Here is an 18,224-nt window from a genome sequence, read left to right on the forward strand (position 1 = left end):
CATATAAAGTGTTACCAACTTAATGCCTTTCACTTCTCCATCTGGTGGCTTTGAATGATCCAATATTAATGTGTAGCACATCATCGGACTAAATCTAAATCATAAACTGGAGAGAGAATACACCATGCAAAAAAATACTATTGAACACAGTAATTTTCAAGATCCAGCTGTTCAAAATGTGTTGCAGAAAACCATGTAGAGATTTGGCACTAGAGTGTCCAAAAACCTTTACCAAAATGAGTCTAACACAAAACACCTCAAGCTAATCTGGTTAATTAGGATTTAAATAAATAAAGTAAATCTTAAGGCAAAATAAAAATCTGCCTAATCATATTTCCAATCCATACACATGGAACATACAGTGATACATACATACATACTGTACACACACACACACATACATACTTAGTACCAGAGTTCACATTGCATTACAGTAAACATCAAAACTGCTGTTCATTTTGATGATATTCTTTCATTGAGGAACATTTTACAAAGAATTTCTATCAGCTAAAAACCCTAATCAAAAGAACATCTCTTCATCTTTTGGCTTTTTCATAAATGGTTCCACCATGCCAGTTCTGAAGCTCTTTTTTCTCAATTCACCTTCGACTTCAGTCTTTTTGGGGGAAATATATTGCTTTAAGAAATACATTTTGGTTTTCTTCTGATACTGTCTGAATACCTGCATTTCAGATCACAATGTGTTTTTCAACCTCTCTTTCCGTGTCTTGTCTGTCAGTCTTGGTTTGTTGGTTGGCTGGTTGATCGTTCAGTATGTTGTTCATTGAGTCTTTGCAGTCTCTATAAAGATTTGCCATTTCTGTAGAATGACTTATCACTGGATCTCTGACTGAATCATTTTACACTAAGACCCCAACCGGAATCATCAGGAATGTCTTGAGTTGATCCCTTTTTATTTGGCAGAATGTTCATTCATTCATTCATTAAATGTCCTTGCATTTGACCCTGTTCTCAATTTTTTTGTGTGTGATGATAATAATGTATAGTTATAGTATAGTATGTGTCTGTGTATACATAGTATGTATGAAAGTGTGTGAATATTTGTATACAGTGCATTCAGAAAGTATTCAGACCTCTTTACTTTTTCCACATTTGGTTACGTTACAGCCTTATTCTAAAATGGATTAAATATTTTTTTCCCCTCACCAATCTACACACGGTACCCATTAACGACGAAGCGAAAACAGGTTTTTACCTGTTTACATAAGTATTCATGAGACTCGAAATTGAGCTCAGATGCATCCTGTTTCCATTGATCATCCTTGATGTTTCTACAACCTGATTGGAGTCCACCTGGGGTAAATTCAATTGATTGGACATGATTTGGAATGACACACACCTGTCTATATAAGGTCCCACAGATGACAGTGCATGTCAGAGCAAAAAGAAAGCCATGAGGTCGAAGGCATTGTCCGTAGAGCGCCGCGACAGGATTGTGTCGAGGCACAGGTCTGGGCTAGTTTCCCAAGAACACAGTGGCCTCCATCATTCTTAAATGGTAGAAGTTTGGAATCACCAAGACTCTTCCTAGAGCTGGCCCCTGGCCAAAATGAGCAATCGGGGGAGAAGGGCCTTAGTCAGGGAGGTGACCAAAATCCCAATGGTCACTCTGACAGAGCTCCAGAGTTCCTCTGTGGAGATGGGAGAATCTTCCAGAAGAACAACTATCTCTGCAGCACAGTCAGGCCTTTATGGTAGAGTGGCCAGACGGAAGCCACTCCTCAGTAAAAGGCACATGACAGCCAGTTTGCCAAGAGGCACGTAAAGGACTCTGACCATGAAAAACAAGATTCTCTGATCTGACGAAAGCAAGATTGAACTCTTTGGCCTGAATGCCAAGCGTCACATCTGGAGGAAACCTGACACCATCCCTACTGTGAAGCATCATGGTGGCAGCATCATACTGTGGGAATGTTTTTACGCGGCAGAAACTGGGAGACTAGTCAGGATCAAGGGAAAGATGAACGGAGCAAAGTACAAAGATCCTTGATGAAAACCTGCTCCAGAGCCCTTAGAACCTCAGACTGGGGTGACGGTTCACCTTCCAAAAGGACAACGACCCTAAGCACACAGCCAAGACAACGCAGGAGTGGCTTCGGGACAGGTCTCTGAATGTCCTTTAGTTAACCATACACAAGGTAGTTAGTCTACCTGCCCTACTGGCTGCTGCCCAAATTAGCTAAAGTTCTTGATTCAAGTTACTAAGATAAATAAAACGTCTCAAATTAGCACTTTTGCGGACGTCTTTTGAGGTATTTTCTGAACAGCTTCTCACTTTTTTGTTAATCCAGTTTTCAGTTCAACCACACACCGTTTACAAACTAATTTGTGGTGCCCAAATGAAAAATGAAGAAGATCCTTGATGAAAACCTGCTCCAGTGCCCTTAGAACCTCAGACTGGGGTGATGGTTCACCTTCCAAAAAGACAACGACCCTAAGCACACAGCTTAGACAACGCAGGACTTGAACCCGATCGAACATCTCTGGAGACCTGAAAATAGCTGTGCAGCGATGCTCCCCATCCAACCTGACAGCGCTTGAGAGGATCTGCAGAGAAGAATGGGAGAAACTCTCCAAATACAGGTGTGCCAAGCTTGTAGCATCATACCCAAGAAGACTCGAGGCTGTAACAAAGTACTGAGTAAAGGGTATAACTAATTATGTAAATGTAATATTTCATTTTTTCATTTTTAATACATTTCCCCAAAATTTCCAAAACCTTTTTATTGCTTTGTCATTATGGGGTATTGTGCGTAGATTGATGAGGGAAAAATACGATTGAATCAATTTTAGAATAAGGCTGTAATGTAACAAAATGTGGAAAAAGTAAAGGGGTCTGAATACTTTCCGAATGTATGTATGTATGGATATGTGTGTGTATATGAGTGTAGGTGTCTGTACGTGTGTGTGTACTGTACGCAGTGTTTCAGTCCTTCTCAGGCCCGTCTCGCACATACATCTCTCAGACACAGATCTCTATAGGTGTAGCCACCAGCATGCGCCCTGAGGGCTGGTTGTTGTTGCTGATGCTGTCTCTGGGCATGCGTTCATAGCTGTTAGTAGAGGATACGGAGCTGGTGGTGGAAACAGACACAAAATGGTGTCCTCCACCTGATTCCATCATCCCTGCCTTTGTCCCCACAGACACAGGAGACAGAGGAGAGAGAGGAGACAGAGTCTGCTGTTTCATCCTCTCCACCAGCATGTCTTCATCGTCCTCCCCAGACGAGGACGACGTACTCCTCCCTTCGCCCTCCACCCTCACCCCTCCTCCTCCTCTCTCCCTCTCTCTCTCTCCACCCCCTCCTCCGTTCCCGTTGCTGTCTCCCTCCACCCTCACTCCTCCTCCTCCTCTCTCCCTCTCTCTCTCTCCACCCCCTCCTCCGTTCCCGTTGCTGTCTCCATCCAGCATCCAGCTGTGGCTGAAGTAGCCAAACACCTCTTTGACAGAGCAGCGTCTGTCCTGCTCCACAGAGAGGAGCCTGCGGAACATGCGGAGGGCCTGCTCTGTGAAGCGGCGCCACTGCGAGGGTACGGTGCCCGTGCGGCGCCTCTGCCAGCGTGTGAACTCCTGGTAGAAGGAGTCAGAGGGCAGGGCCTTCTCCCAGGGGAAGTTACCGGTCAGCATGCAGAAGAGGAGGACGCCAAAGGCCCACACATCCGTGCTGTAGTCCACGCAGAAGCCCTCGTGGCGTGACGTGTCGCACAGCTCCGGAGCCGTGTACGGGATGGTACCGCTCACCTAGGAGGAGAGGAAGAAATAGTATTTGTTTATTGACGAGGAAGATTTCATTCTTTATTTAAGTTGGCTCCCATGAGGCCCGGTCTCTTATGACATACTTGGTGTTTTCTGCATCTCAAACGACACCCTATTACCCATACAGTTCGCTACATTTGCCTTTTTAAATAAAGTTGCATGTGATTTGACCCACTCACACGTTTGACCGGCGAGCCAGCGCGGCGTGTCATGCCAAAGTCGGACAATTTGACCTTGCGGCACTCGCGGTCGAAGATGAGGATGTTCTCAGGCTTGATGTCTCGGTGCACCAACTTCTTACAGTGAAGGTAGTCCAGGGCGATGGCAACCTGGTGCACACAGCGCTTAGCGACGGTCTCCGGGAGACCAACCTGGATGGAGAGGGGAGGAGGTTAGAAAACAATATAAACCTCAAAGATGTTTGTAATGACAACCGCTATAAACGTGTTATGAAGCACAGGAACCTGGAACATTACGGACAATGTGACAAAGGCTGTTATAAACTGTCATTGAACATTATTAAGAGCCAATTCATGTTTACAACAAAGCCTACATAGCCATTATAACAGAACATCCCAAATATGCATCCCTTTATTTCTGCCTCTGTGTACCTGTGGAGGGATGATGTCGAAGAGATCCCCGGACAGGGCATACTCCTGGGCAAACACGTAGTAGTCGTCAGTCTCGAAGGCAATCCCAAACATGTTAATGATGAAGGGACAGGGGGAGAGGTAGAGAGAGATGCTGTACTCCCTCAGGAACGACTTCAGCTTGGTTGTCTTCTTCCTCAGGAACTTCAGGGCCATCTTGGTGCCTGAGGGGATAACAACATGTGAGAGATGAGGCCTCCCAGGTAGCGCAGTGGTCTAGGGCGCTAGCTGTGCTAGCTGTGCCAACAGAGACTCTGGGTTCGCGCCCAGGCTCTGTTGCAGCCGGCCGCGACTGGGAGGTCCGTGGGGCGACGCACAATTGGCCTAGCATCGTCCGGGTTAGGGAGGGTTTGGCCGGTAGGGATATCCTTGTCTCATCGCGCACCAGCGACTCCTTGGTTAGCGCAGTGCACGCTAACCAAGGTCGCTAGGTGCACGGTGTTTCCTCCGACACATTGGTGCGGCTGGCTTCCGGGTTGGATGCGTGCTGTGTTAAGAAGCAGTGCGGCTTGGTTGGGTTGTGTTTCGGAGGACGCATGACTTTCGACCTTCGTCTCTCCTGAGCCCGTACGGGAGTTGTAGCGATCAAACAAGATAGTAACTACTAATAATTGGATACTAGGAAATTGGGGAGAGAAAACCCCACAAAAAAACATGTGAGAGGTGAATGACTGTAATAGTTGATCACTCTATATGTAATCCTGGATATTTATGAACTGTAGATTAATGGACCAGTGAATGATCCTGTTAAATGTGTGTATCCTCAAGATCAAAGTGTGTGTGTGTGTCCTCCTCACCTCTGATCTTGTGTATGACCAGGTCTACCTTGCCGTAGGTGCCCTTGCCTAGCTCCCTGATGACATCATAGTACTTGTTGATCTCTAGCATCTCCAGGTTCTGGGCTGCAATCAGCTGCAGTTCCTCCAGAATGTCCATGTTGCCACGGGAACCCAGCGGAGAAGAACTCATACTGGGGACCAGGTCAGGGGGTGTACTGGGGGATAGGGTTAAGGGACGGACAGGAACAGGTGACGGGTTTAGGGGACTGACACACGGGCAGGACTGGAGAGGTGGCTAATGGCTTGTGTCACTGAAGAGCAGAGAAAGAAACAGGCAGAAATAGAAACAGGCAGACATTTTGTTAGTGGAAAATACATCAAACATGCAAAGACATTAACAGTTTATACAAATAAAATGAAATCTTGTTTTTGTTTCTCTTGTATGTCCAATAAAGAAATATCGAACAAGATATAGAAAATGTAGTGATGTACACAAACACACACTCCAACTCCATCCTACCGCAGTGTGATTATTCTCTCAGAATAATATTATTTTCTTATTTTCTGAACACAGTGTTTACCATCCAGGTGCAGAACACTGACCTATTCCTCAGACTATAGATTCACACACACGCGAGACACACACACGAGACACACACACACACTATGAATGACATGAAACAAGTTGGCTCGGTTTATGGAAACTCCAGGCTTTATGTTTAATTCCTCTGGTTAACACAAAACACTATGGAACATGCCCTCCCTTTATTTGGACAGTGAAGCTACAATGTTTCATTCGGCTCTATACTCCAATATGAAGGTGCCATAAGTATTTGGACTATCACAATACTGTCATCTCTCGGACATAAGCTCAATTACTGTCAGTGTTGAATCAGAACCACTACGTCTCTCTCACACATACCATCTCTTTAAGCCTGGAGGAGGGTTTCTGGAACAGTACTCTCAACTCAACTTGTCCTAGCACTGCATTGGCAGCTAGGACAAATGTTTCCAGGTACACGTGTGAGTGTCAGTGCGTGTGCATGTATGTGTGTGTCTATGTGTATGTCGGTATCTCTGCCCTGCTGTACTTTTATAGAAGCAGCAGCACAAGCGTCAGCCTCATAGCTGGATGAGTCATCAGCTTAGTGACAATGACAGCTATTTGATGCCCACACTAAAAGCACGACAAGGATGCCAGGATCCACCAATTTAAATATGCTGGGACAATTACACTACTAAAACCACCTAGTGGGCAGATGTGACGCCACCTGTACTGGGTTGGACAAAGAGGAAAGGATGCTCCAAAAAGTTCTGGGACACTGTAAAGTCCATGGAGAATAAGAGCACCTCCTCCCAGCTGCCCACTGCACTGAGGCTAGGAAACACTGTCACCACCGATAAATCTACGATAATCGAGAATTTCAAAAAGCATTTCTCTACGGCTGGCCATGCTTTCCACCTGGCTACCCCTACCCCGGTCAACAGCTCTGCAACCCCCACAGCAACTTGCCCAAGCCTCCCCCATTTCTCCTTCACCCAAATCCAGATAGCTGATGTTCTGAAAGCTGCAAAATCTGGACCCCTAAAATCAGCTGGGCTAGACAATCTGGACCTTCTCTTTCTAAAACTATCCGCCGCAATTGTTGCAACCCCTATTACTAGCCTCTCTTTCATATCGCCTGAGACCCCCAAAGATTGGAAAGCTGCAGCGGTCATCCCTCTCTTCAAAGGGGGTGACACTCTAGACCCAAACTGTTACAGAGCTATATCCACCCTGCCCAGCCTTTCTAAAGTCTTCGAAAGCCAAGTTAATAAACAGATCACTGACCATTTCGAATCCCACTGTACCTTCTCTGCTATGCAATCTGGTTTCTGAGCTGGTCATGGGTGCACCTCAGCCACGCTCAAGGTCCTAAATTATATCATAACCGCCATCGATAAGAGACATTACTCTGCAGCCGTATTCATCGACATGGCCAAGGCTTTCAACTCTGTCAATCAACACATTCTTATCGGCAGACTCAACAGCCTTGGTTTCTCAAATGACTGCCTCGCCTGGTTCACCAACTACTTCTCAGACAGAGTTCAGTGTGTCAAATCGGAGGGCCTGTTGTCCGGACCTCTGGCAGTCTCTATGGGGGTGCAACAGGATTAAATTCTCAGGCCGACTCTTTTCTCTGTATACATGAATGATGTTGCTCTTGCTGCTGGTGATTCTCTGATCCACCTCTACGCAGACGACACCATTCTGTATACTTCTGACCCTTCTTTGGACACTGTATTAACTAACCTCCAGACGAGTTTCAATGCCACACAACTCTCCTTGCATGACCTCCAACTGCTCTTAAATGCAAGTAAAACTAAATGCATGCTCTTCAACCGATTGCTGTCCGCACCCGCCTGCCCGACTAGCATCACTACTCTGGATGGTTCTGACTTAGAATATGTGCACAACTACAAATACCTAGGTGTCTGGTTAGACTGTAAACTCTCCTTCCAGACTCACATTAAGCATCTCCAATCCAAAATTAAATCTAGAATCGGCTTCCTATTTCGCAACAAAGCATCCTTCACTCATGCTGCCAAACATACCCTCATAAAACTGACTATCCTACCGATCCTCAACTTTGGCGATGTCATTTACAAACTAGCCTCCAACACTCTACTCAGCAAATTGGATGCAGTCTATCACAGTGCCATCCGTTTTGTCACCAAAGCACCATATACTACCCACCACTGCGGATGCATATCACAGTGCCATGCGTTTCGTCACCACCACTGCGACCTGTATGCTCTCGTTGGCTGGCCCTCGCTTCATATTCGTTGCCAAACCCAATCAAGTATTTGCTAGGTAAAGCCCCGCCTTATCTCATCTCACTGGTCACCATAGCAGCACCTACCCGTAGCACGTGCTCCAGCAGATATATTTCACTGGTCACCCCCAAAGCCAATTCCTCTTTGGCTGCCTTTCCTTCCAGTTCTTTGCTGCCAATGACTGGAATGAATTGCAAAAATCACTGAAGCTGGAGACTCATGTCTCCCTCACTAACTTTAGGCATCAGCTATCAGAGCAGCTTACAGATCATTGCACCTGTACATAGCCCATCTGTAAATAGCCCACCCAACTGCTCTGCTTCATATTGGCCAGGTCGCAGTTGTAAATGAGAACTTGTTCTCAACTGGCCTACCTGGTTAAATAAACGTTTAAACAACCCAAAAAAGTCTCGGTGCACCAGCAGTGTTACATTAGTACAGAGACCAGGATCTCAACATTCAGTTGGACAGCAGCTCTTGCACTGGATTGGGTGGCACTTGGCAGCTCTGGCTGTGAATGGCTGAGCACCCAGGAAGTTTTGGATGAGAGGAAGTCTGCAATAGCCGTCTGTCTGTCTGTGGCATCAGTAAAATGTTTACTGGTGGTTTTTGTTTCTATGGCAATGGCATGTTATTAATTATTTTGTATATCCACTCCACTGTACCAAGGTGGCGGAAATTGTCTCTACCCTCCCCTCCCCTGTCATTCTCCCTCTCTTTTTCTACCATCTCTTTCAGAGGTTAGTTAGAAGCCGACAGCACTCTGCCAATTTCCAGATTGCTGTTATGCAACAGCCAAGCCAAAGCTGACAGGCTAAGTTAGCTGAGGCAAACACACCAGAATCACAATGTTATTCCTCCAACGTTCTAACAACCTCAACAAAAGTACTGCTCTGCTCTGCTGCGGTTAAGCCACCAGCTCTCTTCTGAAGCCTTTCAACAGATTGTAATTTGCCTGATGCTGGACCATTATGGAAGCAGCTGTAACAAAATACATTAAAGATGTTTTTTTACTGTATTGTTAAGAGGCAGCCATTTTGCCGGTCCACTCGAATAAATGAAATCAATCAGAATTGAAGATGAAAGATGACCTTCCTCTATTCAAAAGAGAGCACTGAAGACAAACACACATAGTCTGTAGTGTACAACCCTTCTGGATTGTTTGGTGGAAACACTGATTATTTTCTACGGCATGTAATCTAACAGCCAAATATATTAGCATTATTTGCATCTCTCTCTCTTTAATCACCTGATCCTTTCCTTACGAGGCTGGCAGCTTTTCAGCAACACACAGCTGGAACCAAGAGAGAGAGAGAGAGAGAGAGAGGAGAGAGAGAACACAGATAGTGGTTTTCACCTCCTGCTTTGACCACAGGGGTGTGAAGAGCTTCAGGTACAACAGGTACTGTACCACGCTAGCTCATTTCACACACACACACACACACACACACACACACACACACACAGAGCTCTATGTCAAACCCTAGTCTAGTCCTTAAGCAGGATCTCATTCAAGAGGACATAACGTTACCCAACATTTAGGTAGAAATGCCTTCTATAGAACACACATACTTCCCTGTCCAACAAGTCCAAGACCTCCTTAGCAACAGCAGCCAAGCAGTGATTGTTTCAACCAGCTCTAGTTAGATACAGACAGAGGAGCACACTGGATTTGACTTTCACTGGACTATGTTGAGCTGCTGCTGGTGTTGAATTCTAAAGTAAAGGCGAGCTCTGCTCATGTCAACTGGGCTTCTGTCTGACTTATACTCTGACTCATCATGGATCTGTGTGTGTGTGTCATCATAAGCCCCTTTGATCAGCTGGGCTTGGCCTAGATCTGCATGTGGGCCACACACAACAGACACACATGCACAGACAAACTGTTGCTGGCCAAAATGACCGGGAGAAAAAAAATCCCCAAAATACATTTAACCGTCATGCTTATCGTCTACAAGTTCATTTCCATAATTTTGTGGAATTAAATTGCTGTGTGTGTATATTCGTTAGTCCTCATGTAGCCCATTTTATTTATCACATTTCTCCTGATGCTCCTCAGCTGGTTGCTGATGGAGTAGCCTAAAACATGTTCTTTTACAGGCCCATTCATTTTGCAACAATTCTAAATGCAATTGTGTGTTAAAAACAGCTACTAGTTGTAGTTCTCAACTGGTAGGCCAAATTGAAGCGTGCCTCCCATTCACCATAGGCTACAAGTGCAGGCAACAGGGTGGCATTCCAACACTTTACAATGTGACCTGGAGGCAGAATCCATTTTGAAAACATACTTAATTGTTTGAAACCTAAATGTTTTACTTGATTTATATGAGGCATGTGTTACCTTGCTTCAACGTAGCGTAGTCAAAATCCGACCATTGAAAACATGGAGGCAATTCTTTTATAGACTTTATAGGCGGCAGGTGAGGTTCAAGTTTAGGGAAGCTTACAATGTATCCTTCCCTACAATTTCTACCGATCTGCGTGCCAGTTAGAATTTTCAGATGCACATTTTCGTGGAAGAGTTCAATTTCAATAATAACGTTTGAGTTTCACTTGTAAAATGATAAAATCTAAAAGTTTAAATGAAATTAACGCTAGAGGACCAGCCACTGCCATACGGACACAATCCCATTGAACCACTGTGATCCATTGGCGGCTTTATAAATGAAGTCAATCCATTGTCAACTAAGTAAAAATTGGCTACATAAAGCTGACAAATTAAAACAGTAGGAAATATTATTAAAATGCTGTTTATTTCAATCACATTCATTTCTCTACTCAGCCTGACTGCTGTAATGGGGAATTGATCAAAATAAACTATCACAGGGCAAACAATTCACACAAACGAACAGTGAATGCTGAGCCATTCTGGAGAGAGACTTGCCTCGATCTTCACAACTCACCCCTCCCCTTCTTCTTGTCTCAACATTTTAAATTACACTCAAAAAACATCTTCACACATATTTTAGGTGCTTTTCCCCGGCACCTGCAACACAATAATCAGCTAGGCCTATTGCCACTCCCACTGACCAAATTGTGGGCTTCCTATGTACTGTAAATAGGCATTGGCCTGTGAACTTTTGTTTTAAAGAAGCAAATGATCCTCGATTCCTCTGCGGCTAAGTCATGCTTTCTGGTGAGGTATTTTGAATGGTTTAATAATAATGGTTTAATTATATAATTTTGGAACATTTATTTCAATGAACTTCCATATAGGATCCACCACTACGCCATTTCTCCTCTGTTCTATTCGTTTTCATATCAACTTTATTCTGTTGCCCAGAAGCCAAAGGCACAATCCTAGTCATATTAGCAACCCATCCTAGTTGTTGATCATTAGATTCCCCCCTTTCTAAATTCCTAAAGGATATTTTAATCGATGTCACAGGTGTGATGTTTAGAATGTTTTTTAGAAAAAAAAAATATTGCATTTTGGCAAATGTTTGAAAATTACGATTTATTGTCTGCTTCATTACAGGAGTTTCTTGTTCTGTTAAAATGAATTACCATTACCGATACACTGCCGATTTTGCAGGTTTTCCTACTTACAAAGCATGTACAGGTCTGTAATTTGTATCATAGGTACACTTCAACTGTGAGAGATGGAATCTAAAACAAAAAATCCAGAAAATCACAATGTATGATTTTTAAGTACTGAATTTGCATTTTATTGCATGACTTAAAGTATTTGATCACCTACCAACCAGTAAGAATTCCGGCTCTCACAGACCGGTTAGTTTTTCTTTAAGAAGCCCTCCTGTTCTACACTCATTACCTGTATTAACTGCACCTGTTTTAACTCGTTGCCTGTATAAAAGACACCTGTCCACACACTCAATCAAACAGACTCCAACCTCTCCACAATGGCCAAGACCAGACAGCTGTGTAAGGACATGAGAGATAAAATTGTAGACCTGCACAAGGCTGGGATGGGCTACAGGACAATAGGCAAGCAGCTTGGTGAGAAGGCAACAACTGTTGACGCAATTATTAGAAAATGGATGAAGTTCAAGATGACGGTCAAACACCCTCGGTCTGGGGCTCCATGCAAGCTCTCACCTCATGGGGCATCAATGATCATGAGGAAGGTGAGGGATCAGCCCAGAACTACACGGCAGGACCTGGTCAATGACCTGAAGAGAGCTCGGACCACAGTCTCAAAGAAAACCATTACTCACACACTGCGCCGTCATGGATTAAAATCCTGCAGCACACGCAAGGTCCCCCTGCTCAAGCCAGCGCATGTCCAGGCCCGTCTGAAGTTTGCCAATGACCATCTGGATGATCCAGAAGAGGAATGGGAAAAGGTCATGTGGTCTGATGATACAAAAATAGAGCTTTTTGGTCTAAACTCCACTCGCCGTGTTTGGAGGAAGAAGAATGATTAGTACAACCCCAAGAACACCATCCCAACTGTGAAACATGGAGGCGGAAACATCATTCTTTGGGGATGCTTTTCTGCAAAGGGGACAGGATGATTGCACCATATTGAGGGGAGGACGGATGGGGCCATGTATCGCGAGATCTTGGCCAACAACCTCCTTCCCTCTGTAAGAGCATTTAAGATGGGTCGTGGCTGGGTCTTCCAGCATGACAACGACCCGAAACACACAGCCAGGGCAACTAAGGAGTGGCTCCGTAAGAAGCATCTCAAGATCCTGGAGTGGCCTAGCCAGTCGCCAGACCTGAACCCAATAGAAGATCTTTGGAGGGAGCTGAAAGTCCGTATTGCCCAGCGACAGCCCACGAAACCTGAAGGATCTGGAGAAGGTCTGTATGGAGGAGTGGGCCAAAATCCCTGCTGCAGTGTGTGCAAACCTGGTCAAGAACTACAGGAAACATATGGTCTCTGTAATTGCAAACAAAGGTTTCTGTACCAAATATTAAGTTCTGCTTTTCTGATGTATCAAATACTTTTGTCTTCCAATAAAATGCTAATTAATTACTTATAAATCATACAATGTGATTTTCTGGATTTTTCTGGATTTAGATTCCGTCTCTCACAGTTGAAGTGTACCTATGATAAAATTTGCAGACCTCAACATGCTTTGTAAGTAGGAAAACCTGCAAAATCGGCAGTGTATCAAATACTTGTTCTCCCCACTGTATATATATAAATATACATACACATTACCGGTCCGAAATTTTAGAACAGCTACTCATTCAAGGGTTGTTCTTTATTTTTACTATTTTCTACACCGTAGAATAATAGTGAAGACATCAACACTATGAAATAACACATACGGAATCATGTAGTAACCAAAAAAGTGTTAAACAAATCCAAATATAAATTATATTTGAGATTCTTCAAATAGCCAGCCTTTGCCTTGATGACAACTTTTGACAGGTAGTGTATATACATATCTTCTTAAAATATATTTTCCTTTATTATTTCCTGCACGCCCTACCGCCCCTCCCCTAATTGGAGTAAAGTAATGGTTTCCACTTCCGGCTGATTTTTTTTATTTAACCTTTAACTAGGTAAGTCAGTTAATAACAAATTCTTATTCACAATGATGGCCTACCCCCAGGCCAAACCCTAACGATGCCAATTGTGCGCCACCCTATGGAAATCATGGCCGGTTGTGATACAGCCTGGAATCGAACCAGGGTCTGTAGTGACGCCGTATACACACTATATACATTTTACAGACACAATCTATTTTACAATAGTTATATTTTGTTTGTTTTTAGTCCTGGCCTTCCTATATTTCTGATATCCAGTTTGATTTAAATGTGATTTCTGTTATTCTGAGCACCGTGGCATGATGCTCTAATTGGTTTATGCACCCAATGCATATGGGTCCAGTACATTTTTCCAATGGCCGGTAAATTAAAATCTTTATCAAATAGCTCAGCTCAGTATTTGTATGATTTATTTTATACAGTCTTTTTAGCTCAATAACCTAATAATTTTGGACTCCACTGTAGGTCTGCGTAAAGGACACCCATTCTATGTCAGGCATAATCATTTCTATTGGGACAGCATTCTCAGGAGCTGCATCATGTTGAGCTCTGCATGGTGCAGCTGTAGCCTAGGCCTACTACTCTGTCCTCACACTTCTCTTCCCCTCTGGCCCTGACTTGGAGGTCAGTTCTGATCGGTTCTCTTTCAATTATTCATTTTGATATCTCATGTGGGGATTCGCTAGGATCACCTACTCTCGGATCTCTTCTGCACAAAGAGTATTACTCTCTCGTGCTCCTCAGATCGACTGGATCCATGTTTCCCTGATGAACTATTCACAAGTGAACCGTGAAGGATATCACTGCCGCGCGTAGGTCTTCAGACCCTGTCGAGAGGTTGAGTACTAACTGGAAAGCTTTTGTTTAATGTAGAAATTCCTTTCAAACCTCTCAGTCGCCATTGGTAACTAGCTTCACGGCTATCTATTGAGACTCGGTTAGCCCACTATGCAAGCTAACTTCACTAGCATACTCTACGTAGAACATGGTAGCATTTCTATCTACCTTCTTTTGCCTGGTTTAATCTACGTTCGCCCATTGTGTTAACTAGTCTGACCGTCTCAGCCTCACGGCTCCTTCGGTCGTGGAAGCACACTATCTAAAGGCTAACTCTGCCCCCAAGTGGGTTCCTTCAGCCAGCACTGAGCTAGCCATGTCCCTTCACCACGAGGTAGTTGCTAGCTAGCTAAAGCCCCAACGCCCCCAAGCGTGTAAAGCATTCTACTGTGCTAATTATTGCTATCTGTTAGCCGCAAGGCTTCTAACTAGCTATCTTATTACGCTGTTTACACAAGCTACTATTTGTTAGCCACAAGGAGCAAGGTTTAACTAACTAACTAGCCTACACCATCTACACGTTATTCTTACAGCAGGCGTTGCTCTGTCCCCCTATCAAGCCTTGTTCCTCACAATGGCCAATGCTATCCCATCCCAGGATGAGCCGAGCCAAGCACTCAGACCCCCATGTTCTTGTACTTACGGTTTCATCATTGCCGGGAAAGATTCCCACCCTCAATGCATCAATTGCTTGGGTAAGGAATATGTCCAAGAGGCACTTGAGGACCGTGAGTCCTGTAAGAACTGCTAAATGTTGACAAGGGCAGGTCTGAAAAGGAGGCTTAAACGTGCTTCTATCTGGGTAGTACCCTCGCCACTGAGCCAACAGCGACAGCTGAGGCTCAGCTCCCTACAACCGTGCCTAGTTGAGGGTGAGGCCATGGAGCCTGGACTCCCTCCCCTCACTGTCTGACGACATACTGTCAGGCGAAGGTGAGTTAGGGATGACGAGAATGACGATTGGATTAATCTCACGGAAATCTTCAAGAAAACTCAGGAGGTGGGGGCTGACGACCCCGTTCTCTCGCCCTTTTAATTCCGCAGGCCTGGTGGCCCCGAGAGCAGTGGAGCTGCTTCTGGTCAGCCATTACAACCCTGCTTACAACCAGTCCTGGCAGATATTGTCATGCAGGCTTTATACCCATGTGAACGAAGCAATTCTCCATTCTCACCCGGATGCGTTAGACCTCGGGGCATAGCTGGTAAGAAAAAAAAGATGATGTAGAGTGCCAACCCCTTATGCAAACTCTCTGTTTTAGAGTTATTGCAGTTTTTTGGCTATGGCTGTGTACAAAGGGCCTCTAAGGTGCAGGGTTGAGTAACCAGGTGGTAGCCGGCTAGTGATGGCCTTGAGATAGAAGCTGTTTTTCAATCTCTCGGTCCCAGCTTTGATGCATCTGTACTGACCTCACCTTCTGGGTGATAACCAGGTGAACAGGCAGTGGCTCGGGTGGTTGTTGTCCTTGATTATCTTTTTGGCCTTCCTGTGATATCAGGTGCTGTAGGTGTCCTGGAGGGCAGGCCGTGTGCCCCCGGGGATGCGTTGGGCAGACCGAACCACCCTCTGGAGAGCCCTGCGGTTGCAGGCGGTGATACAGTCCGACAGGATAATCTCAATTGTGCACGCTATAAAAGTTTGTGAGGGTCTTAGGGGCCAAGACGAATTTCTTCAGCCTCCTGAGGTTGAAGAGGCGCTGTTGTGCCTTCTTCACCACACTGTCTGTGTGGGTGGACCATTTCAGATTGTCAGTGATGTGCACACAGAGGAACTTGAAGCTTTTCACCTTCTCCACTGCTATCTCGTTGATGTGGATATGGGCGTGCTCCTTTTGTGTCCAGTATGAAGGGAGTTAGATAGTTTCAGGTGCCAATCCTAATTTGCATTAGCAACTACACTAGCGCTAGTTAGCAACTTCCTTCAATAGGATAAAAATGTTATCCACGAGTTCATCTGAATCTGGGTAAGTAGATAAATGGCCTCATTGCCAAAATCCGTAAGTATCCCTTTAAGCACAATAGACATGTCCCAGGACCAGATAAAGGCTTAGAGACTGTGCATAAGCTAAGCGCCCTCCTTATCTTCTTCCTTTGTCTTTTTTTACTACAAAACATAGAAATGCGCCATTTTCACATATGTTGATGTTGGGGTGGTGTTGTAGATGATGAATATGAAGTTTTAAAAAATATAAATAAAATAAAAAGGCCTTTCCCTTAATAAAGTTAGCTTGACAGACCCTGAGCACCCTGGCCGCCTGCTGCACCAACCCGGCCAGAAGCGGCTATGCTGGTGTCCCCTGTAGGCCTAGCCATAGGCCTATGCTATATCTATGACTATGTCTGTCTTGGACAACTGCAAGTGATGAGAACAAGTGACCGTCGGAGAGAGAGGGAGAGAGCTGACGACGAGATAGAAACTGGAAAACAGTCAATATGATGTAAAGTGACTGTCATTGCGCGCGAGAGAGAGCACTTGAGCGATGGAATTCATTTACATACGCGTTTGCCTAGCCTAGAACAAATGAAGATAACCACATTGCGAAGAGGCAACACATATCAATTGTCGGATATAATGGACTATGTTATGCACTACACACACCTGGCATTATCCAGGTACACTTTTACGCAAACCCATAAAACATCCGAAGACATCGCATCCAGTACGGAGGACGGCAATAAATCATCAGCACAGAAATACAAATGCAACAGCATTGTTTCAAATGACTGTCACCTTGCAGCAGTAGCCTTGCAAGCAGAAGTCTCATTTCGTGCCAGGCAAATGCGCACCACCCATTCGGCAGAAACAGTGGAGGATTCTACAATGTTTAGATAATTCAATATCAGTTACTTCTCATTCTGCAATAGGCTACTCACCATTCAATATACGAGGGCTCTGAAGTCTGCCCAGTCACGCCAGCTAAATAACAAATCGTGAGGATGATAGCACATAGCCAAGCAGTTTAATATAACAATGTATCTTCCCCGTCTGCATTCAAATGTACCTTATCGTGCTGTTGACACCCGGTCTAGCGGTAAATTCGCATTGCTCAGCTGACCGCTAGCACTTTCGCAAGCTCTCTTGCTCCAGTCCTATTGTCTCCGCATCGCTCCTGGATGAGAGGATCAGAGAGGAGGTTCCAGCCCCTTTTCCGGCTCAACCAATAGCAGCGGAGAATCGGTAGACGCGCACCCTGCTTGCAAGCCTGGACCGGAGCGACCGTCCTCGCTGTCTCCGTACAGATTAGCGAGTTAAACTCGGAAAGGAAAGGTAGGAATGAGACGTGAATTTATCGGTTGACGGTTGTTGAAGAGTTTGGGAGGGCTATGGCATTATAGGGATTCAAGTCATGGAAAGTGATGGGCTACATCTCAAAATTAGTAATAGGTTATTTTATTGCAGGACTATGATGGACATCGTTTCATATTACCACTATGATCAGCACAATTGGAACTGTTTGGATGCATGACAGTCTAACAAACAGTGGCTTCCTCTCCATCTTAGTTTAGGCTGATAACTGATCTGAAAACAGGAGAATGTTCACTACAGTAGGACTTTGCTATCACCTGTCCAGTTCTTTCAGATCACTGAAGATGAAGGAAGAGAGAAGAATACATCTTAGACTACCGCACCTGGTGCATTAAACTGTCACTGTGAGAAGGACTAGTTATTAGACCTAGTAACATATCATTACCATCTCTGATGTGGTGTTACCAACAGGTTGCATCACAAGAACAGATAGAGATGGGAGAATGCCAGCAGTGCTATCTAGATACCATAACATTACACACTCCCTCATACCACAGCGTTACATTCCACAGAGAAATACACACAAGACAGGGAAGATACAAGCCTATAAAAATACTGCAATGACTAAGTGTGTGTATGTATGCATGTATGTA

The 18,224-nt window shown here is 44.6% G+C and overlaps 1 protein-coding gene across 2 annotated transcripts; it reads right to left on the reverse strand.

Annotated features, from left to right (window-relative positions):
- Positions 1-2,872: 2,872 nt before the first annotated feature.
- On the reverse strand, positions 2,873-17,426 carry LOC112224003 (serine/threonine-protein kinase SBK1-like). Of its 2 annotated transcripts, none has more exons than XM_024387295.2 (5): positions 17,327-17,426; positions 5,226-5,518; positions 4,390-4,592; positions 3,958-4,149; positions 2,873-3,763 (listed from the first exon to the last, which is right to left on the reverse strand). In XM_024387295.2, exons 2-5 carry the CDS (start codon positions 5,395-5,397, stop codon positions 2,984-2,986), a joined length of 1,347 nt encoding a protein of 448 aa, XP_024243063.1. In that variant the 5' UTR covers positions 5,398-5,518; positions 17,327-17,426; the 3' UTR covers positions 2,873-2,983. The 2 variants fall into 2 exon arrangements, with proteins under 2 accessions (XP_024243063.1, XP_024243062.1); XM_024387294.2 differs by having other exon boundaries at positions 17,199-17,426.
- Between the last annotated feature and the right edge of the window lie 798 nt (positions 17,427-18,224).

This window comes from Oncorhynchus tshawytscha, linkage group LG25, assembly GCF_018296145.1.
Source record: "Oncorhynchus tshawytscha isolate Ot180627B linkage group LG25, Otsh_v2.0, whole genome shotgun sequence".
Taxonomy (NCBI): Eukaryota; Metazoa; Chordata; class Actinopteri; order Salmoniformes; family Salmonidae; genus Oncorhynchus; species Oncorhynchus tshawytscha.

What these genes read in the sequence shown, in the direction of transcription:
- LOC112224003 (XM_024387295.2), bottom strand. Translation starts at nt 5,397, where the DNA reads ATGAGTTCTTCTCCGCTGGGTTCCCGTGGCAACATGGACATTCTGGAG. An exon ending in GGTCATACACAAGATCAGAG is followed by an intron (nt 4,593 to 5,225) that starts GTGAGGAGGACA and finishes TTATCCCCTCAG; the next exon opens with GCACCAAGATGGCCCTGAAG. An exon ending in TCGACATCATCCCTCCACAG is followed by an intron (nt 4,150 to 4,389) that starts GTACACAGAGGC and finishes CTCTCCATCCAG; the next exon opens with GTTGGTCTCCCGGAGACCGT.